At 37.6% G+C, this 22,916-nt stretch overlaps 2 protein-coding genes across 11 annotated transcripts in view; both read right to left on the bottom strand.

Moving 5' to 3' along the window:
- The window catches only part of LOC310714828 (metabotropic glutamate receptor 4-like), a 134,922-nt gene extending 124,192 nt beyond the window's left edge, over positions 1–10,730 (bottom strand). For all 9 annotated transcript variants that reach the window (XR_014530147.1, XR_014530148.1, XR_014530149.1 and 6 more), the window contains exon 1: positions 10,251–10,730. The gene's annotated coding sequence lies outside the window, so the exon portion shown is untranslated. The remainder of the gene's footprint in view (positions 1–10,250) is intronic.
- A 610-nt stretch (positions 10,731–11,340) lies between these two features.
- On the bottom strand, positions 11,341–22,706 carry LOC310715144 (ras association domain-containing protein 1-like). 2 transcript variants are annotated; one of them, XM_083521406.1, is made up of 7 exons: positions 22,214–22,706; positions 21,411–21,941; positions 17,993–18,117; positions 13,477–13,581; positions 13,070–13,358; positions 12,747–12,862; positions 11,341–12,376 (listed from the first exon to the last, which is right to left on the bottom strand). In XM_083521406.1, exons 2-7 carry the CDS (start codon positions 21,718–21,720, stop codon positions 12,230–12,232), a joined length of 1,092 nt encoding a protein of 363 aa, XP_083377532.1. In that variant the 5' UTR covers positions 21,721–21,941; positions 22,214–22,706; the 3' UTR covers positions 11,341–12,229. The 2 variants fall into 2 exon arrangements, with proteins under 2 accessions (XP_083377532.1, XP_083377533.1); XM_083521407.1 differs by lacking the exons at positions 17,993–18,117; positions 21,411–21,941; positions 22,214–22,706 and adding an exon at positions 16,199–16,627.
- Between the last annotated feature and the right edge of the window lie 210 nt (positions 22,707–22,916).

Here is a 22,916-nt window from a genome sequence, read left to right as displayed (position 1 = left end):
AAAAGAATTTAAAATTTTGTTACTTAATGAATTTATCCAGGTTAAACAAGTACCATATAGAACACAAGCAGAAAAAAGATGATGATGTTCAGGAATGTCTCTGTTCTCAGTCATGTTTACATCACTGACTCCCTCTGTCTCATCCACATTAACCCCATACCTCTTGTTGCCTTCTGCCTTGCTAGTTGTTAGCTTCGTAAACTAGCCTACATCCGTGGTGTGCTAGAGCGAGGAAATGATACACCAGTGGTAAATTGAAACCCATATATAAGATGCAACCACTGAATTTTACAAATATTTTTATTTTTAACATAAATAAGCCGCATTTGTCTAGAAGCCACAGGTGTCTACACTAATGTACTTTACACAGGCTTTAACGAAAGACATGTTATACACGGTGTAACGGGTGAAATATGTTGCGCTTCCTTTAGGAGCATAGCGGTATTTTGGGAATAGCATGCCACTGCATTTCTCCCGGTATTAACCGGGAAAAATTCATAAATTAGCTGCTTCGTTGTTTAAGCCGCGGGGTTCAAAACGTAGGAAAAAAGTAGCAGCTTATAGTCCGAAAAAAACGGTAAGTACAGTAACAGTAAGTATTTGTACTTCATTACTTCCCATTTCTGGATGGAACCATCTGTATTATGTGGTATATGTAGAATATTTTATTTACATCAGTTTGAATTATTTTGGAGTCATTTATATTGAGCCTCATTAACACTGCTTATTCTAAAGTCTTTAAATCTGTATAACGCATAACGTGCTACTTGAGTACTAAAAGAAAAATGATTACTAAAGCGTGTATGAATGCATTGATCAGATCATTGAAAAAAATCTTATGTTATAAGATTACTTGGAACATATAAATGTAAACTCAAACAACTACTGATGTAGACAGATTCTATGATAGATGCCAATTGTCAAGTAAACACAGTTTATCAATATATAGCAAATATTGTTATTGCATCTTACAGATCTATAAAAACCATATGATGGTTAAATTAATCAGTGGTTTTGTTTTGAATTCAAAACATTGGCATCAATGTTTTAAAGCAGCTTCCTGCACCCTAACTGGCCTTTCCATTGTGTCATTTTATTCATTCTTGCTTTTCACATGGTGAAATAGGAACTGATGAACATGTGCTGTATGTTTGTGAGAAACATAATAGCTTGATTGAGAACAGAAAGAGGCAAAGTGCCCCAAGGCATTTTTGGATGTTTCAGGAGACTCGGAGGCTTTGTATGCAAGAGTGCTCACTGGCCAAAGCCAAAAGCAAGTAATTTACATGCACAATGTTAAGTAGATTGAAAGAGTAGCATTTTTTTGTATGTTTTTGCAGGGTAAAATGGTGTCTTTCAAATCTCAATGTTGAACTTTTTCTCTGCAATACAACAATAGAATCCCCTTGGGAGACACGAAGAAAAAACACCCACACAGTCCTCACGAGAGTCACAAATGCTTTCAAACAATGCTAATCAAACAATGCCTGCCCTCTATGCTATATCTTTTTATGAGGTCTTTATATGTGTGAGTGTAATCGCCTAAGGAATAGTACTGTTCTCAACAAGGATCGTCAGAAAATGTATGCAACACCGCATACATAAACAGTCCAACTACTAAACAAGGATAGGTAGGAATGAAAGAGACGATGTTATTTGAGACAGTACAGGTAGATACTGTGTATAAATTTCAAACTGATATGCAGGTGGACATTTTTAAATGGAGAATCAATGCACAGCTCTAATCAATAGGTGCTTCTAAAATGCAGGCCTAAATATAGCTGATCAATGTTCAATAGTGGTCTGTGTTGTTGAAAATCTGAACTCTGCTGTGCCTACAGAAGACAGAATCCACTAAATATTTCTAAATATGACTTCATCCCATGCTGCGCTTGACTAAGTCGCCTACAGAGCATGCAAAGTGTGAGAGAAAGCAGCTGCGTTTAAACACTGCAGCTCCAACCTCCAAATCCATGATTCCGTCTGCTCAGGCATGACGTAGAGGTCCTGAAAGCATAAAAGAGCACACCCTGGAGCACCTACAGAGCCAATCGTAAAGAAAGGAGCGAGCTAGATGGCATGTAGCTGTAAGGCTGTATGAAATAACATCCACCCAAGACCACCCCACCCCCTGGAGTGAGAATATGATGTAACATCAATCATGATATTGCTCCACTGCTGAGTTATTGCCCCTGGAAATAGGGTTAAGAGTAATCTCATCAAGTCTGCAATCGGTCACTGCATTCTAAGATGTCAGCCAGCCTTTTCCTTAGCCCTGGCTTCCTGCTGTTATGGGTCGGAGTAGACTAGCTTAAGATTTATTCGTCCCATACTGAAATTTTAAGACTTAATTCGTGCAAGGATAAATTCTTAGGAGCAGTTTAGTAATTGCAGTATGTGCCACAATGTGACAAATTTTATATTACCTTCTACACAGTGTTCCAGAGTAAAATTCACTCTCTGATATTTGAAAACATTGTTCTTTATTATTAGAGTATTTAGCATTTTTTTTTTTTTTTTTATTACGATTGAAAAAAAAAAAACGTTCCACTTTAAAACATGAACAAAAAAATTGCGACTTAATTAATGACAGTGTGAAAAGAGATTCCAATATTTTACTTCTTTGTTTATTCAGAAACTCTACACTGTGGCTAGACAGTGTACTGATAAATGACAGGATGTAGAATAAATCCATTCGAATGTAAAGATAACTTCTTTCCTAATAAGGGTAATTAACAAATGATGAAGTTTTATGTTTTTGCTCAATTTGATATGCTTATTTAAGAACACTTCAGTGAGTAAGCTTAAGCTTTGTGCCACACCTCTTTCTTCACCACAACTTACAATTTGGAAGATCTGCAGCTAGACATAACACTAAACATGATAAATAACTTCAAAATGTGCTGAGAGAGGTTAAACAAATCGTAAATATTTCAGGAAACCCGAAAAGATGAAAATAGTCGGGAAGCAAGACAGGCAAAAAAATCTCAACCCCCCTATAATATGCAGATGATTCCTTGAAACATAAATTCAATTTGAAAGACCCCAGGTTTGTAAGCAGAAGGGATTTTGAGAAAGAAGATCTCTTAAATAATAAAAGAATAACAAAATAGAATAATAAAAAAAAAAACATTATGTAAGGGCTTGTGGATGATCAAAAACAATTTTTAAATGGGCTTTCTATTTGAGCAATGGTCAGTGCAGCTATAGCAGGGTTGATATTTTAGTTCTTTAGAAGATTGCTGGAGCACTTTATGAAGCCTATGGATTTAGAGTTTGCTACAAAACCAATTGTGTATTTATATAATGCATGTGCTTTGAAGTAAAAAAAAAAAAAACATAGAATGATTTTACAGTATTGTCAGTACTAAGTACTGAAAATGCAACTGTTAATAATTCAAAATTGTGATTTTATTAATGAACAATGCTTCTTGGTTACCTATAATGCGGAATGATTACAGGACTTTAAATGTTTTTGAAGACAGAAGAGTTTGCATTTTAATTTTAATTGTATCTAGTGCAGCTACATAAATAATAACAGTAACAAATTTTAATGACACTCATTCCATTTATAAGTGATTTAAATGGAAATCTTCACCATATCAATGGGTAAGACCTTATGTTTGTTGAAACGCAGTGTATCTCTACAAACACCTTATACCAACTATCAAACATGGTGATGGAAGGTGATGATTTAGGCTCATTTTTCAGCCACAGCACCTGAAACACTTGCATTTATTGAGTGAAAAACTAAGCTGAAATAAGGCCATGCAGCAGGACAGTGATACCAAGCACACAGAAGATTTTCACCTGAATAACTAATGTATAGAAAATGAATGTGTTGGAATGTCATTGGGCCACAAACTCCAAACTGACGTGAAAGACCCATAGTGCCCTTCAAAAAAAGTTTAGCTTCTAGTCATTTCTAGTAATTGTGGTTCTATTTTTTTTTTTATTGTTGTGTTTTTCATTGTCATGTGAGGTTATCTGTTTGTTTTTTTTAGAAGGTGTTGAGGACCACGCATTTGTAACAAAAACATGAAGAATGGTGTATTTTCCTATGGAAAGGTCAGGCTAATTCATTATTAGTAACTGTAAACTCATTTCTTTTATTACTGGTCTACTTAATGTCCATTGAACTGAAACCCATTTTACCCGAAAGACTTTATAAAAATAATAATATGAATAAGGAGAATATAATCGTTATATACACATCTAATGTTGCAGTATAGTAGAAAGCATGCATTTTCCTATAATATAATTGTATCTAATTTGATCTTTGAGTGTGTTCTCAGGCATTCCATTTGCACACATGAAAAGTACCTGCGCCACAAAGAAGTTCAGAAACTATTATGTAACGTGAAATGTCATCTTGGTTATATATAAACTCTATTGTTTTATTGTTTGCAGGGTACAATGTCAAATACTTTGCTCATGTTCTATCCAGCTTGTGGTGAACACAATATTGCATAAGACAGTAAAAGATTTGTTTTGTTATTCAACACGATGTGCTATTTTTAAAAAGGGTTAGAAAAAGCGAATTGCAGAAATTCAGGTGTCATTGTACCTTGGCGAGTATTTTAGATGCAGAAAACGGTGCGGATAATTATCCGCTACATAATGCCCCCTTCCTCTAGCAGATCCCAGTCACACATCCATGCACACAGCACCCTAAAGAAGAGTTGAGAGGTCTGTCATTAATATCTCTTCAGTCTACCCTCCCTAGCGAAGCCATCAATTAGCATGCTTCCAAATATACCCATACCTGGGAAAAGTACACCATGTGTCCTTCTTCCCAGGTTGCTGTCTTTGCATTATTAATTGGGAAGTTCAAAGTAAATAATTACATCTCATTATCATAACCCAGGAATCTATGCTGGAGCCTTTTTTGTCTCTCTCTCTTTAGTTTGCTGTCTGTTTGTCCATCAGGATCAGGTGGCTGAATGCAAGGAACTACTGTAGAGCTGTCACTGGCAGAGATTCAGCAAAAGATAAAGCGGTATACTGCTCAGATAAACAGCAACCTCTTCATGTTGGTAGTAAGGACCCTCTCTATCTCTCTCTCTGTCCATGTCTCTCTCATTCCTACTTTAATCCTCTCTCTCTCTCTCTCTCTCTCTCTCTCTCTCTCTCTCTTTCTATAATAAGTTTTTGAGCTGTCTAATTTTTTGCAGCGTTAGAATGAGGCAACACCTTCCAGGCTGTGGCATGCTCATGCTGAAACCAGAAGCGGCAAGAATGGAACAATCCATATGTAGCTCCTATATATACACAGATATACTGAATGACCTGACTATATATTTTTTTGTCTCCCAGCTTATTTGTTTCCAGAAAACGTCCAATTCATGGGATTAACTCTATCGGTGTTGTTGAGGAAACACAAAAAGACCCATAAACTTTGACAGATATAAGTCTTTAGCGGCATCTATAAACCATACTTAGTTCTCTCTTGTGAAATATATGATTTTTCATCTAGAAACAGCATGAGGTGTATAGATGCGAGATCTCCCACCAAGCAATTCTGTGAAATGAAAGGCCCTTGGCAAATCACTTATTGCACTCCTCATTCATATCTGAACATGAACTGCATTTGAATGAGAAGTCTGCATGGTCCATGCGTTTCACAAAAAAAAAAATATTTTTGGATCACGGTTTTACCGATCGTTTACAGCTAAAATGTAGAGATTGGGTTTTAAATGTACATATGGAGCCCTTTAAATTAGTTTTAATCACATGCTTTTGCATACAGCTCACTGGTCTCTTTTAAATGGTACCTTGCTGTGTTTTTTTTTTTTCTTTTAGTACAGATGGAAAGTGTGATTAAATGAATAATAGTAAAGAGGAGTTTGGTTGGAAGTGAGCGAGTTGGGGGACGTCATGCTCTGTGTGAGACTGATGCTGACAGCCATAGCAAGGTGTGTTCTTTCACACTTCCTTTCACAGAAGCTTGCCATGACATGCTCTTTGCACCATACAAGAACCCTATAAGATGCTTCATGTGACATCAAATACAATGGCTTTGTACTGATGAGTGATAGTAGGTCACTGTTGGTGAGATTGTCCAATAAATAAAAATAAAAAAAACAACAACACCGCCAAACAATCTAAAAGTATACAATATATTATATTAATCTCAAAAGGCAGAGTAATGTGAATAGTGCTCTCTTTAAAAGTAAGGAAATCCCAGAAAAGGTTTAGCAATGTTTGAGTGCTGGAGTTTTCCTATGACCAGGATGAATCACTCAGCAGCAGTGTAGCCAGCAGGGTGTGTACATGCTGAGGGAGGCATGTGCTAAATAGTGACAGGGTTACTGGTAATTAGTCAGTCAAGATAATTAGTAAAAATTGATGTTCTGAATAACCTGAGAATACATACATTGAGGAGAAAAAACAAAAAAAGAAACAAAATCGAATGGCAAAAAGTTTCTGCACATCATATTTTTGTAAGATCACGCTCACAAACTGTTTTGTTTTTTCTTGTGTCATTTCTATCTGATGCGCCTCATTTGCAGTGCAGCATCATCAGACACCATTAAAAGACTTTTAGGTTGAACATGTGGTCCTTTTTATTCCTTGTTTGTTAATGCACTGGCAGCTTATTGTTATGCTTTGTAACTAAGCTTTCATTGCATAGGATTTCTTAAAATGAGCTTTTCCTTGCCAAGCACATTTTTTTAAATCAGACACAAAGATGCACTTGAACAAACAAACCTATTGGAATGAAGAAAGCTTGTATGTAATTGCAAACAAAGCCTGGGATTTGCCTTCCAAAATTAACGATACAAGAAGTAGACTTAACGGGTTGGGTCAAGCCTAATGGGTTCATTCCCTGAAACCTAAAAAAAAAAACTAAACACCCAAAATGAACCAAAGCGAAATGCACGTCATATAAAAGGTCCAGAGTGTTGCTCTGATGGAGTACAGGGCAGTGAGTGGGTTTGCTCTTTACTCCAGATCTACCCCTGGGCTGTCATGTCTCTTACATGTCATTATTTTCTCAGACTAACATCTGTCTCAGCACTGCCTCTTCTCCAGGCCAGCTATTGTAGAAAGGTTGAGACTGTTCAATATTAAAGACTGGGTTTAGAAATGCCAGTATTAACACACGAATGAGTCTACGTATACAAGTGAATGAGTTTACAGCATCTAAAAATTGCATATCCAAAACAGAGCACCACATTTAGAATGTGGCCTGGCCTAGATTTCAAAAGAAAAGCTACTGGTTTTTGCTCACATCAAGGTGTGTAAAACTTTGGCTTTGTTAATGAGCTCTTTATTGTTTTAATCTAGTTCATAGCTGAACTAAGGGTAACAGTATTTCTCTGCTGCAAACACTCACAATCCCTCAGTTTGTGTGTGTATTGAGTATGTTCACGAGGATAGTGATTTCAAAGCATCTTTGTTTGTAGTAATCAGAGCAACCAACAAACCACTTGAGAGACTAAAAAAAAAATCCTGCAGGTATGACGCACATTGACTCATCCGTACAGACTGCTATATGTCACAATTTCATTAACAATGACTCTTTTATTCAAAATGATTAAATGTAGAACAATGCTGTCCTAAGTTGAAAGGCAGTGTATAGAGTTAAATACTTTATACAAGCAGGTATATGAAAATAGACTTATAGGCTAGGGATGTAAAAAAACCGAGAGAGGGGGAGAGAACTTCACATTCTGATGGTTGAGTGATGAGAGTGGAGGAGCCACAGGAGATTGCACTGCATCTTAAAATATATGTGTCAGCCAAGTAACCCAAGCAACTGTTCAAACTGTTCAGGTAGTTTTGCTGTCTATCTTTATATAGATTCTTACTTAATTACAAATACATAAACACTGCATTTAACGTTGTGTTATAATTAGTGGTTTATGAAAACAGGATCAGTGAGTAAACATGACTGAGATGAGTTAATGAGGCACTCATTTCAATGCTACATTTACTCATCTGACAGATGTTTTGATCCAAAGCAAATTACAGTTAGGCTTAAAGATTATAGGCCTTGCACAGAGGCCGGACAGTGCTAGGATTTATATTTGACCTTTTGATCGGCCGTCCAAAGCATTCAAATCGTTTCAGCTGCATTTGGATAGTGAGATAATTTGTGAATACATGTGAACTGTTATGACAGAAATTTCCCAAGCTTGTAAACAAGCTTGAAAGCATTCACAACATGACAGCATGTCAAGCTAATAAGGCCAATTCTCCATAATTAAGAACTGGCCTGCTGAATATTTAATAATGTGATTCAAACAGGGTCCATGGTTTCAGACAGAGCTCCAAGGGGGGGATGGGGGGGGGGTTATGTTCTCTCCATTTCAGTGTGGTTTAATATGGGTTCTCCAGGTTCCTACCACCACTTTAACTTTTGCAAGGTCTGTATATGCCCCTGCCTAGAACCCTGAATAGAATATGGGATAGGCTCAAGATTAACTACACTGACTAGGATAAAGTAGTTACTAAAGATAGAAGATAAATTAATAATTTAATGAATAAATGAATGAATGAATGAATGAATGAATGAATGAATGAATGAATGAATGAGTGAATGAATAAATGAATGAAATGCAAAAAAAGCGGTTGTTTTTTCTAACATATTTATACCAGTAGAAAGAAAATTCAGTGATTACCTCACCCAGGCCTAGACTGTAAGTAACAGCATAATAGCATAAGAGCATTAAAAGTTTAAGCTACTGAGTTCTGATCTCTTGAACTGATCCCTCAAGTGCTCATAAAAAAATCTCCCATCTATTACCCAGAGGTTTGATATATAGTTTTGTCAGAAAATCAATTTAATTTCATTGGATTTATTTCTCATCCAAATGTATTGCTCACTTGGCTTCCAATCTCATTATCATTAACTTGCCTAAAAGCAAACAGAAGTCGCAGTCTGCATTTAAATCAGAGCAAGCCACACCCCAGCATGCCCAATGCAGCCCGGTGTATATTAAATAAGACTTGATTCTGATGTGGACCCATAAAAAATTCATTGAGTAGTAGTGAAATGCTTTTCAGCATCTTGGCTGTACTAACTGTACTCAGTTATCAATAATAAATGTTAAATGTGTAGATGAAGGCATGTGTTAAGGACACAACACAAGTCACCTTATGCAATTAAAAAAAATGGTGGCAGATCTAAATAATTAATATAGCATCAGGTACAATATGCGTTTTTTTGGAGATTTATCAAGAAACATGAAATCGCTTTCATTTCCCTCTGCCATCTGTTCTTTTCCTCTCAAAGGATGCCTTTTCCCCTGTCAAGGACTGTTAATGGAGAAACAGCTCAACAAAATGAAAAAAAGCAGATGACCCAATATTATAAAACAATTTGAAAAAGCATTCATGTTTCTTATGGTTATGTCCAGGCATTTCGTCTTGGTTTATTGTTCATGCTTATTACATTTTAGGCAACTTTCTGACATGACCTTTGTTGGTTATGCTTTGTTTCGTTTGCTAAATCAATGGAACTTGGTCAACAAGTGCTAACGTTTCTAATTCATTATTCATTTGGATTGAGGCAATAAGGTCGCTCGAGTCATTTTTCACTGTCCAGCATGAGCTTTAATCAACCATATGCTCCCGAGTGCCAAAAGCCTCAGCATCTGTAGCGTGAAAAAAAAAGAGCTTGGCTGGCTCATACATACATCTTCTCTTTCCCTCACTATTTTCCCATGATGTTCAGGGAATCCTTATGTGGGGGAAAAACAGACACTTACTAAATCATACTGTTACACCTTATTGTCATCTCACCTACTCATTCCCATAAACAGATCTGATGAATACCCTGACGTTAACCCATGACTCCCCGTACAGCTCTTTAAGCTGCACCTCTTACTGCACTGGTTCCCATGCCTGCTACTGGATGACCCCCTGTCCTGCCTGGTTTAGTGTTTTCCCTGCTCAAACACACCTGAGTCAGATAATCAACCAATGAAGAGCATGCCCGGGGTTAATGTGGGTGTGAACAGGATGGGGTGTTCTCCAGGAAACCTGTTGGAAATGAGGTTGTAGAAGTGTTTCAATTTAGATTATTGGTATTTTTCTAAATCTATTGCAGCAGTCCATCTTTTTTCTTCTCTGTTCTCATAAGGATTTTTGGAAAAGCTTTTCCCTGGCTTATTGTATTGAAATAGAATATAGTATAATTAGCTCCTTCTCCATTGAAGATATAATGCATGGTTGTTCATTAGGCGCGTGCACGACACATTTGCAGTCTAATACATTTCAAAGTTGACCCATTTGGCACTTACCGTCTGTGGCTTTTCCGCTTTCTGTTTACAACTTAACCCGGGCGTTTGTTGATATGTGTTGTTTTCTCGCCGAATCGAACCGAACTCCGTCCACAACGAGATTTGTTTATTGATTTTTTTTTTTTTTGCAAGATGGAAATCTTCTCAATCTCAACAACTATGTGTTTTTTAAGCTGTTGCGCTGTCCAAAAGCAGAGGTGCTGAGACAGCCGTGTAGGACTGTCTTTCTCCGTGTCCCTATCTTTCTTCTCTTCTTGCACTCCGTCTGCCTGTGCGCGCGACCGAACCGCTGCCGAGTTTCTCGCTGATCCGAGTCGCGTGCGGTTCGAGCTCGTGAGGATGACTAATGTTACAGCAGTACCGTTAAAGCGAGGGCGCGCGCACTCAAACACACGCAGGCACGCAGTACAGGCGGGACACGGTGTTTCGCTGCATTCAGCGCCCCCCAACACATATATACACGCGCACACACACACACACACACACACACACACCAAACTGCACACTCCAGCGGTGAAGAAGCACACACACACAGACCAAAAGAAAAAAGTTAGTCTGAGCGCGCGGGTAAACCGGTTATATTGTTTTATTTGCTGCAAGTAAACAGCGCTGCACACACACTTCCTTCGATCCATGAAACAATATTTCCAATTAGGTTGCAAATAAAAAAAGGGTTTAATTTTTCTTGAAAATGATCTCTTGTGCGGTTTTGCTGTTACTTTACAGCAATTTGTCATATCCATAGGATGCATGCAACACCACAGCTAATAGGCAAGCTAAAATAAAATCACATTTATGTTTTGCTGCAAATTGATATCTAACTTTTGGGAATGCCCAAACACTTGTGAATTCCAGGACCTATGAGAGCATGCGCATTATGCCCATTCTAGCTTAGTTATATGTTGCCATCTAGTGGTGCATCCGTGTTTTGCTTATTTCCTACCCACCACCTTACCACAAAACATTAAGCGTTATTCAAATTATTAATCATAAGTAAAAAAATTTATTCATTTAGATAGCAAAGCTCACCCAAAAGGAATGCTCTGCAACAAATCGGATCAATTCAAGAACAGACAAAACCAATCAATCAAAAGGAAATGATTTATTGTGAGGGGAAAGAAAGATTCCAGAAATTAAAGTGATTGCACATGAGAAAAGGATAAGCTAGCAAACCAGTGACTAACCGAACATATATGACAGAAATTACATATAAAATGACAGAACAGATGTATGCAAAAAGAATGAAGTTATTAACAAAATCATGTAAGCAGTGTTTCAATTGAAGTCTGGAAATGATGTAAGCAATGCAAGAAAAATCAGGCTAGAGGTAGTAAGTTAAAGAGACTGGTCTAGTTGCTTTCATGTTGAAAATATTTCACCACTCATTTGGGGGGGCTTTATATATTCATACTGAATAACTAGAAATTCCCCAGCATTTCCAACCACTCAGTAGCAACAAAGAAGTCAGATGAATGAGTTGTGAGACATTTTCCAACATCGCATCGCACAGCAAGTCCGGTTACATGGACTTACTACAACTAGATTTTTCAAATATCTGGATAAGAAAGAAGAAACAAAAAAAGAAACCCTTTGGTCTCATAGCCTACACAAAGAAGAAAAGTACATTTGTAACTTCACCAGTGGTAAAGTCAGCAGAGTCCTGTGTAGTCTCCATAGAAACACAGGGTTCTATCTTGAGGACTCTCTACACTCACTCGAACAAATCACACACCATTCACGACAAGGTGTTCTATTTTCACTCGTCCATTTCCCAGTATGCTTTCGCTCGCTCTCAGTCACGACTCATTCTCTCCATGTACGCACATCTGGTTGCGCACTTGCATTTCCACACTCGTTCGCACGCACTCTCTCTCTCTCACACTAATCGCACTGATGCTAGTCCATATGGTTTGTTGGACACTGTTGAGACTGAGGCCCCCTAGTGGCCAGTCATCAGTAAGACAGGCCATGTGGTGTGATCAACCGGGATTGGTGGTGACCAGAGTTTGCTGGATGCGATCGCGAGCGACTGCATAGCGCTGCATGATCTGCTTTACATGCTCCTCCTCCTCTCGCTTCAGAATGCGTATGAAATTATGCAGCTCCGGCATAGAAAATGCATCCCACTGGGAGAAGAACAAAAACAAAAAAAGTCAGCTATAAGAGACCGTTTAATTAATAATGCATGTGTGCATGATAGAATTTGTGCTCAGGTCTCTCACTACAAAGCGAGGACAACCTCAAGGGACAAGAGTTAAGTGAACCCAGCAGACCTAACGAATAAAGAATTCTGTCTAAAATAAGTGTAGCTGCAGACAAACTTGCTTTGCTTGCTTTTTTAACAACAAAGGATGCTCGATAGCAAATTACCCTCATATGAAACATGACCCTTAACAAGACATATGCAGGTACTGGAAATTGGAAGATTATATTCAGAGGTAAAACTGATTCAGCAGACGTGTTAATCGTGTGAGGGTAGTAGCTGGTTTTCCTTACATTGACCTCTCCAGTCTCATTCTCCTTTAGTACCAGACTCAGCACCTTCTCATTTGGGCCAGCAGACAAACGCAGGAACAATGGACACTCGTCATTGGGCAGCTTCCTTAGGTACACTGAGAAAAACGAAGAAAAAACAGGTGAGCATATTCTAAATCGATTTTAGAAAACACTCTGCTACCAGAAATGGCATGCGGTATAAAGCAAATACCCTCGTGTTAGCTCAAGCTTAAGCTTCCTAACACTAAGTTTGATGTATAACTGTAAAGTATAACAAGTATAACAAGAAATCAAGCTAAAATCACAAACAATTAATGGCATACCCTGGTCATGCCGCTCAGTGCGTTCAAACAGCGCGAACTTCGCAGGATTGTCGATCACTGTAAATTTCTTGAGCAGGGCCTGAATCACTTCCTGTGCACGAGTTCGAGAGCTGATGTGCAGATGTTTGGCTGTGTCCTTGGGAAGGTAGAAGGATGTGCGTCTTTTCACCCCTCCCCCTCGCTTCCCGTTGGCTGGCTCCGCAGCACCCTTTCGCGGAGGAGGTACAGACACAGGTCGCACCAGCTTCAGGTGAACTTTGATGAAACCATTGTAGGTGCCATCTTTGTTCTGTGCAAGACAAACAAATCATGTGTGAAGGTTACAGAATGGAACTGCTAAATAAAACGGGCATAATGAAAAAAAATTATAAACGTTGGCGTGTATATTTATAAAAGTGAAACCGTACCAAAGACATGAAGAGGTTGCTGTTTATCTGAGCATTATACTCCTTTATCTTCTGCTGAAGTTCTGCATGTGAAAGCTCTTGTTTCTTGCTTTCGGTCACCTCATCCTAACAGACAGACAAATTACAAACAAACTTAATTCCTACTTTAGAAAAATAAAAAAAAAACAGGATGCTATACATTTAATAAAATACATAATTTACAATTGAAGATTAAGCAGCTGTCAAGAACTTATCCAGAAAATACATTCAGGCCATAACCTTGAGAAAAGGAGGAAGTGATAATTAAGCTAGTGTGGGAGTCACTACACGAGTCATGAATTTGTGCATGACTGACCAGCTGTGAGTTCATGTAATTGAGTTTTATTTGACATCCCCTTTTTCCATCATTATACATATTAGGTCATCTCTAGACCACAAAGCTTAGAGGAAATGCCAGAAGTGGAACTGGCATATTAGTCAAATAAGCTAGTAGAGAAACAGGCTCTTCGGGTTGTGGATCAGACAGCTGGGGAGAACAACTGACACACAATCATTTCCTCTTACTGTAATGTCCACCACGGTGTTAATCATGTCCTCAAACAATTTATTAAAAAAAAAAAAAAAAAAAAAAAGCACTATTTACTAGTCTATTTCAGCCTTAGATAAAATCCAGCAAGCCTTTTCACTTTCTATAAAGTGTCCCTTGTAAAATCTCCCTACAAAACCAGTATAAAATTATTTGTAAGGGATTTTACCAAACTTATAAAATTACCCAAACCCAGACATAAACAACATTTGGATGGTAAACATTATTTCCAGTATTTACATGCTCTTAAAAACAAAAAACAAAACAAAAAAATCATCATGATTATGTTTATCCAGTAAATCAGTCGTTAAAAAGTTGCATCAGCCTCTGAACTCTTCCAGTTGAATTTAACAGGGCAAAGCCATGATGTCACGCACAGCCAATCACAAGCTTTGGTCCATCCCATTATTTAAGAGAACGAACGCACGTGGATGGTTTCACAAGTCAGTCATGGATGTCTTGGCTTTAAAGCTAGGATTCCTGCATCCGGTTAGAGCAGAAATAGTCTCTTCTCTTCCCCCTTAGGCTCACACCATGGAAAGAATGCTGCTTTTGTGTGCCTTGTTCACATGTGGGTGTCACATGGTGTCATTTTTCAAATTACATCATCCTTCCTGTTTGGGTATTACAACATCTATATTGTCTACAAGAAATGCATACATTATGTTCTCACGTCAAAGTGTTTCAGAAAGTTCTATCGCAAGTGGTATAGTGCATCCTAAAATCAAGGAGCATAAAATAAACGGGAGCAGTAGTTCGAGCGAATTGACTAGTTTAATGACTTAGAATCATTACAGCACCTTGGTCCCGGGGGAAGGTTGTTTCGTTTCACTGTGTACTGCACTGTATTTGGTAGGAATGACAAATAAAGCCTACTTAACTCGACTAAACAAAGCCTACTTGAAAACCTCACTAAAACCATGATGAAAGACATCTATTGATCCCAAAAGGCCAGCATGTGACTCAAACTACAACTCCCTCAATCAACTATTTGAAACTCACAGTGCCCTTAGGGTTGCTTACTAAATGTGTGCTTAGATACAATGACTACATTTAAATATTAGACTGATATCCATGAAGCTTGAACTGCTGATAAGTGGGTTTGTGTCATGCGACTGCAGGTCACAAATAACTGAGAAAATCTAAAAGCTTTGTGGTTCAAAAATGACATCAATAGTAAAAAAAAAACAATAAAAAATGGTCATGTTAATATAGTCCAGGTTGTTTGTTGTATTTAACAGGAAGTGGATAAAAATGTGCATGAGAAATGAGTGTCGTGGATGACCGGGTAAAGAGTTGCGCCAGCTTGTGTAATGATTCATCCTGCAGTTAACTCCATTTCCTTCCTCTCCCACCCTCTCCCTAAAACATGTCTGTAGGCCTTCCTGTTCTCCTCGTCCAACAAGCTTTTAGTTCAGTATAAAACACACAAGAAAATCCCTAAATAAATTTACTTTCTAGAGGGCATAAAAAAAGCAAACTGTTTATAATAGCCTAAAACTGTGTATATTATAAATGAGATAAATAAATAAATACAAACTCGTCTTTAATGATCATAAACCCTAAATGGCAAAGTATTCATCTTTTAAAAGTCTTTAAAAAAATAATAAAAAAAAAACATTATCAGTGAGGAAATGAGCATAAACAAATGCAGTCCTGAGACCTCTTGTACCACCAGTTGCTCTTTTACTGTTTGGGGAAGTTAGAAAGAGGAACATTTACTTATATTAAACTCTTGTGCAGGAAAATGATGTTTAAACATGACTGGGTTCATGAAGTTTTATCCAAATTCATTAACTACTTGATGCAAATCAACACTGAACAAAACAAAGATATTAATAGTAATAATAAAACACTGCATGTCTTTTTTTTTTTTTTTTTATGTTTCCCAGTTCTGGATATTTTCATGACCAATGATTTGTTTAGAGCCATAAAAAGCAGGGTTTTGTTTATGTTTTGGCCCATTTTCCGCTCAGTAGTGAAGACGGGAGTGGGCAGAAGTCAAGTACAAAGTTACGTTTAAACATACAGAGATATCTATAAATAAACATTATTGTCGCTGTTTCGACGATGTGACAAAATGTCTTAAAAGTAAATGAAACAGCAGCTCGGTTGCTCTTATTTTACTGTACTGAACGAAAGTCTGCTCGAGCTCACCTTCGCTTTCAGGGGTTTGTGAAAGAAGGAAGTTCGCGCGGTGTAAAACTGCTCGAACTCCGAGTCCAAATCCTCTCCACTGCAGTACCCGCTGCTTGCCGAGCTGCCCCAGGTCTTCTCAAAAGACGGAGTCTGATCGGCACAACTAACTCCACTCATCGCGAACAGAGTTTACGAGTGCTTCAAAAGCTGCTAATGAACCGCTAAACACTCAAGCAAATGACTTGAGACCGGGTGTCGTTTTCTATTCAAACTCAACACAATATTGTCTTAAAACCTGTACTGTATATCGCGCTTGGGGAATCTGCTATCTTCTCTCGGCGTCTCAGGGGTGGATGAGATATTAGCCCACGTTGCTCTTATCCTACACCGGAAACGCTCCACCCAGGACGGTTAAATTGGAAAATATACAACCCAGTACAGCGCGCGCAGTGATTGGCTCTACACCGGAAGTTCCAACTCGACGATTACGACATTGCAAAGCGCCATGTTTATTCAAGCCGTATCTCAAACTACTGCATGAAGTCCACATAGTGCACTACACACCCAGAATCAATGACTCTCTATCATGGACTAGTGCACTTCTCTAGGGTAGAGAGATTATTTTTGAAATGCAACCACTTCCCCCTGATTTCTGCCATGTTGCCGGGTCTGGATTTTCCCCGCGGAATTTGGTTAATTTTGAATAACAGCACCGGATGGTAGCTGGGCGTGTTGTATACACCAGATCCCTGATTTGTGTAGTAGACAAAGTCTCTGGTATTTTTTCTTTATTTTGTTATGTGGATATAATAAAACACTCTTTGCAAATTCATTGAGTTTTTATAGTTACTGTCCTACACCATGGACACACAAAAAAAAAATCTACTAACAAGCTCAACGGTCAACAGACAAACTATTATTATAAGCATTACAACAATAAGCCTAATATCCCATCAGATTTCTGTTCCTAAAATGAATCTGTCCCATACCGAAAGTTCACATATATTGAAATATATTAAAGTGAAATAATTAACTCATCAACAATCATTACAAAAACACATGGAAACAGATCCCTAAAAGTTTTTCAAGCATTTGTTTTTGTCATGATCGTTGAATTTTGGGTCATGCCTCATACATTTGCCTTCTGACATCCTTCTTAACATTCAAACAGTTAGCAAATTGAAAGAGGGGAAAAGCAATGACTTTGCTATGGGCATTTTGACTGTGTGGTTTCAGTCTGCCTGTCCCGTAGAAGGAAGTGTGACTGCATATCAATACCAAGTATTGAAGGTGTTAGACAGATACTGAGGAACCACAGGACAAGGTTGCATTTAAAAAACTGCACATGTTTATCTCATTTTGCCAAATGAATATCCACCATAATGCTTTATGCAACAGCTTCAATTTGATAGTTTTATATACTTAAAGAATATGATGTAAAAAAAAAAAAATACAACACTACAATGATGACTACAGTAAACATAAGTTAGATTCAGTAAGTGTGCATATATGAAACAGGAATATTAAAGATTTGCTTCAAGGATTCAGGTGGAGTGTCAAGGCTTATTTCAGATGAGGAAACTGTCACTTTAGGTTACAAAATTGCTCATAAAAATTATATTCTTCACTACCTTCGATTTCAAAAAGTATTAAATGGCATGTATTAACATGTTTTTTTGCTATTCCTTAAATGGCAAAGATAAAGTCGTGATAATAATCTACAAATGATTATGCTAGTTACTTTATTCAGCTTTCAACAAGAAGACAAACATACTGTATGCATCCATACCAACCCTCAAATATATATCTTACCACATTGGTGTCAGTTTCAATGCTCTCCTGGACATCAGTGGACTGATCGGTAGTAGACGTGTCACCTTGATTACAGTTCAGTTTAATGAGAGCTCTACAGCGGTAATGGCAGGTGAACCTACAGTCTGGCAGACACAATTAAGGTGAGAGATGATGAGAATTTTGCTATCTGCTCTGTCATTAGATATAAGACAAACAAATTCGAAGCATATCAAGTGAGAAAGTGCAATTCTGGTATAGGCAACAAATTAGGACTAATACAATTATGACAGGTAAATAAAAATTTATCATTTATCATTATAAAACAGTGAGAGGGAACAAAGGTACTTTTCAAGAGAAACAAAGCTGTCTTATGAGAGCATGAAGAATAGCACATGTATATTAAACAAATTTCACAGAATGTTCTTAATATTAATGATTACGCATATTTAGCTAAGACCAAAGAGGCAAGTGTTTGTTTTGTATTCAAATTCTGAATCACCTTAAATTCGGGACAGATGTTTGTTCAGATACACAGTGACTGAAGATGAAGACTAGGTAGGTTTTGAGAAAATAAACAACCATAAATGATAAATGACAATTAAAGTGATAGCATGGTTAATGAATAACCTCTGAAAGTCCGATACGCAAGCAACTTCCTGTCATAGCATGCTTACTGTGTGAATAGGGTAAACCACAATCAGCTCCTTAATGCTTAGACATCACATTTATTTCATGAACACAGAATCGTTCTAACATCTTTTTTATGACCAATGCTAAAATATGTTCTGCTTACACTTTAATAGTATGAATTTTGGCTAGAAAGGAGAAATTGGTGTGGTATTGTGTAAAGTATACAGTAAGCTATTATGAATTGAAAATTGTGTGGTCTTTTTGAAATTTAAAGCACCACTAAACCAACTGATGGCATGAATAACATTTGCATAAAAATCTAATTCCACAATATGTAATTGTGCAATATTGTGTAATATGTAATATGAATGTATTAAGAATACATGTGAGCAAATCAAAAGTGAACATATTTAAACACAGGTTTTGTTATAGCATCTTTCAGACCACTTATGGAGGTGGTGTGGGATGCTTGTGGCCACCTTATTATTTGTCAGTATTGTTATTTGTATTATGTGTTTCAATGCATCTCCTAAAAGACCACGTTAGAAGACTACAAACTGTACTTCTGTATTAAATGTTTCATTTAGTGTTTTTTTACTTCCCTTTTTTCCAGTTGCATGACTTGTTCAATGAAAATAAAATGTACTTAACAGAGAATACATCATACAGCATGTGACCCAGCGTGATTTTATGTTTTTAAATAGAAAATTACATCTAATGGCTAAATTGTTTGTTTTGCATTTGCTAGTATTTTGAGTCTGGTCTTGAAATGATGTTTTGTCACTTTTGACCAATGTGCAGCTTTTTGAAGTGCAATATTACAGAATTAAAGACAGTGCATGATGCATTAACAGTCAAATGTATTTGTTTAATATGCGATATGCAATGACTTTATTGGAGTTCAGGCTGTATTGTTACTACCTTTTGTATGCACTGTTTTTCAAAGGAAATGTACTGCTAACACTGCAATCTTTTTATATGGTAGGTTATTTGCTAATCAATTTTGATATATTTACTTAGTTGAATTCTAAAGACATTCAAAATCCATATTCGACGAGGGAATAAAAAGCACAATACTGTGATGTCAATTTAGTGTGACAAGAATGTAGAGTAGTTATGAGGAAACACACACACACAGAGAAAAACACCCAAAGAATAGATAAAGGTCAGAGATCAATCTCCATCCTACACTGAGCCTTTGAAATAAGTATGAAGAACAAAAACCCACAAAAGGGAATTTCTAGCTGAGAATGAAGCTCTAAAATGAGGTTCCTCTTTAGTTAGATGTCCTGATTTACAATTTAACTGCAGGAGCCATACTTCAACAGCAGTCAGTAGTCATCAAGAAAGAGATGTGCAAATGTGTTGTGCAGGTAAAACACTGAGCCAGTGCAGCATTTACATAAAATGGCAGCTGTTTCATGTTTTCTCCGAAAAAGAGCGGACGGCGTAGAAGCAGCAGAAAAATAGAAGCCACATGTTGAGGCTTAAAAATCTGAGCAGTATAGTGCAAGAAACAACACAAATAGACAAGAGTGAAAACAGCAAAACTATGCAGCACAAGAGCCATCACAATTAAGGGTGAGAGGTAAAGAGACTTATAAAAAGTGGAGGCAAGAGACTGTGGGAGAGAAAGAAAGCACAACAATATATGCTTATCTGGAAACATGCTGATTTCATATGTACAATTTTTGTGGTTTACTAATTTGTTCCACACCCACATATGTGTTCCAACGTTCATAAGCATGTTTAGTTTGATTCCATTCTTACACATGAACATAAGTAAACTCTGTCATCAAGCTGATGTAGTTATAAACAGGTTATATAGTTATGGTCATATTTTAACTGCAATGAATTTACTATTTGAATTTACTTAAAATACTAGGCTTAAGGTGAGGAAATATCCCAGACATGCAATACATTACTTTAATTTGAAATTAAAGGCAATCAATTGTGGCCAGCCTACTGTATGTTTTTAGGAAGGGGGAGGAATCTGAAAAAAACCCACACGAACACACAGAATGTGTAAAGTTGCAGACCCTGGGAGGTGGTGACACTACCGGATGCCCCACTGAGTACAGCTATCTAGCCTAATGTTATTTGTATAATTGTGTAAGATTTCCTTTTTACTCCATAATGGAATAATCTAATACTTATACACTATATGAACAAAAGTCTGAGGACACCTGACAAAAAGATTCGTATGTACTCTTTGATTGTCCCATTCCACAATAAGTCCCCATTTGCTGTTATAATAACCTTCATCCTTCTGGGAAGGTTTTCCACTAGAATTAGAAATTTGGTTGTGGACATTTTGATCATGCAGCCACAAAGAAATGTCAGGTGCTGGTGTAGGGTGAGGAGGCCTATGGGTGCTGTCATCCGATACAAAAGTGTGCATTTAGTTTTGACACAGTTGACATAGTTTTGATTTACTTAGTAGTGTAATAGTGTACTTAATAATTTAACTTAACTGCATTATGTTTCACAAAACACCCTTTCACTCCACTTTGAACAGTTTTACATAAAATACCTTAGCCACTGGTTTGAACCCATCTTGTTTTTCATCTTACTGAAATATTCATCTTATCTGCGACCAATTATTATGGAAACAATGCTAAAGATTATGTTGTTACAACGTATGTAGAGATAAACGTAAATCTGGACGACACCTGTGAGTCTAAAAATCTAAATTTGAACTTGCTTGCCTTTACATGGCTACTGTTATCACACACCACACAATTTTCATTAATCGCAGACACAGGACACTACCATTACACACAACCTCAAAAAAAAGAACACTCACTGGCACAGCGCAGGCTTTGTTTGTATACCCCCCAGATGAAGTCTCCACACAAATCACACCAGGTGGGTTGAGTATGGCTACAGGGATGAAAGTCATGGCCTTCTCCTGTGTCCTCAACCAGCTGTGGGTTCTTCAAAGTGTCTCCCAGGACCCTGATAATCCGCAAGCGGTTCCAGAGCTCTGGTACTTTCCCTGGGCTTATTCTCAAGGCATTCACCCTCTCTAACCGAGGAGTCCGAGGTTGTAATGTATTAGCAAGCTCGATGTGTTCTCCAAGCTCCTCCAGCTCAATCAGTTCCCCCAGTGACATGATGTTCTTCACAGCTTTAATGTATCCCTGTGTTGAAATGATCCATCTTCTGGGTTTTTAGGTCATAGTATACTGTCTGATTTAAAGTCAACTGACAGCAATTGATACCAGTCCATTTTAAGAAAAATGTGTGTAAGGTTTTTCATTGTTTCACAGCTGGGGACAGTAAAGGTCTATCAAGTTTGTGAATAGGTCTGAAAGTTTGTGCTGACTTTTTACTTCTGAAAATAAAAAAAAAGCAGGAAACAAAATAAGTTTTGTGTTTCATTACATTCATTAACACTTTTGGATTTAAGAAACAGTCATTGTTCCTCCCATGTCAAATTACAGACTTCAGTAGGGAGTTTTCACATGAATGCAGGCATAAGATATACAGTGCGTCATGGTTCATATATATATATATATATATATATATATATATATATATATATATATATATATATATATATATATATATATATATTCATCTCACGTGAATTTTGTAATGACCTACCTAAGCGAAAAGAATGAAAAGAACCGAAAAGATCCCTTTACAGGAAAACGGAGCTCCATAAGCCCAATGTCCGAAACAAAAAAAACCTAAAAGATTATTAAATAACTCTCAGGCTCTACATCTCAGCAGCTGCCTTGGGCTCTGTTGTGAAAGTTGCACGGTTCACTCTCATCACTGGAACTGCTGACATGGAGCTGTGAGTGAACACACCCAGACTTCTAGACGAGTTTCCATCCGTCTCGTGGTTTGCGTCCGTTTAATCCAACTCGGTGTGAAATGCTGCCACATCTGCAAAGAAAAGTCCCCTGGTCGCTGTAGTGCAGCATGTAAAGCAATAGCGGAATGAATTTGTGAGCCACTTCCTGAGTGCGTGTGTGTGTGGGGGGGGGGGATTCAGTCGCTTCTTTTCGGGTCGCTTAGGCTGCACCCCCTCTGATCTTCCCCCGTAAGCCACTCGCATGCAAGCGTACATTGGGCTGGGCTAAGTTTCTACAAATCAGTATAGCATGCAGCTATGTATGTCTTTAGGAGTATTCTTTCTCTCTCTCTCTCTCTCTCTCTCTCTCTCTCTCTCTCTCTCTCTCTCTCTCTCTCTCTCAATTCACTTTAATTGTTTTCTAAGAGAAAACAGCCATGACTGTAACTGTTCACCAGGCATCAATTCACAATGTACAAAAAAACTCCGCTTGAGCTCTGTAAATCT

The sequence above is a fragment of the Silurus aristotelis genome (genome assembly GCF_946808225.1).
Source record: "Silurus aristotelis genome assembly, chromosome: 2".
In the NCBI taxonomy this organism is placed as follows: Eukaryota; Metazoa; Chordata; class Actinopteri; order Siluriformes; family Siluridae; genus Silurus; species Silurus aristotelis.
This window is presented reverse-complemented; position numbering and strand designations above follow the sequence as displayed.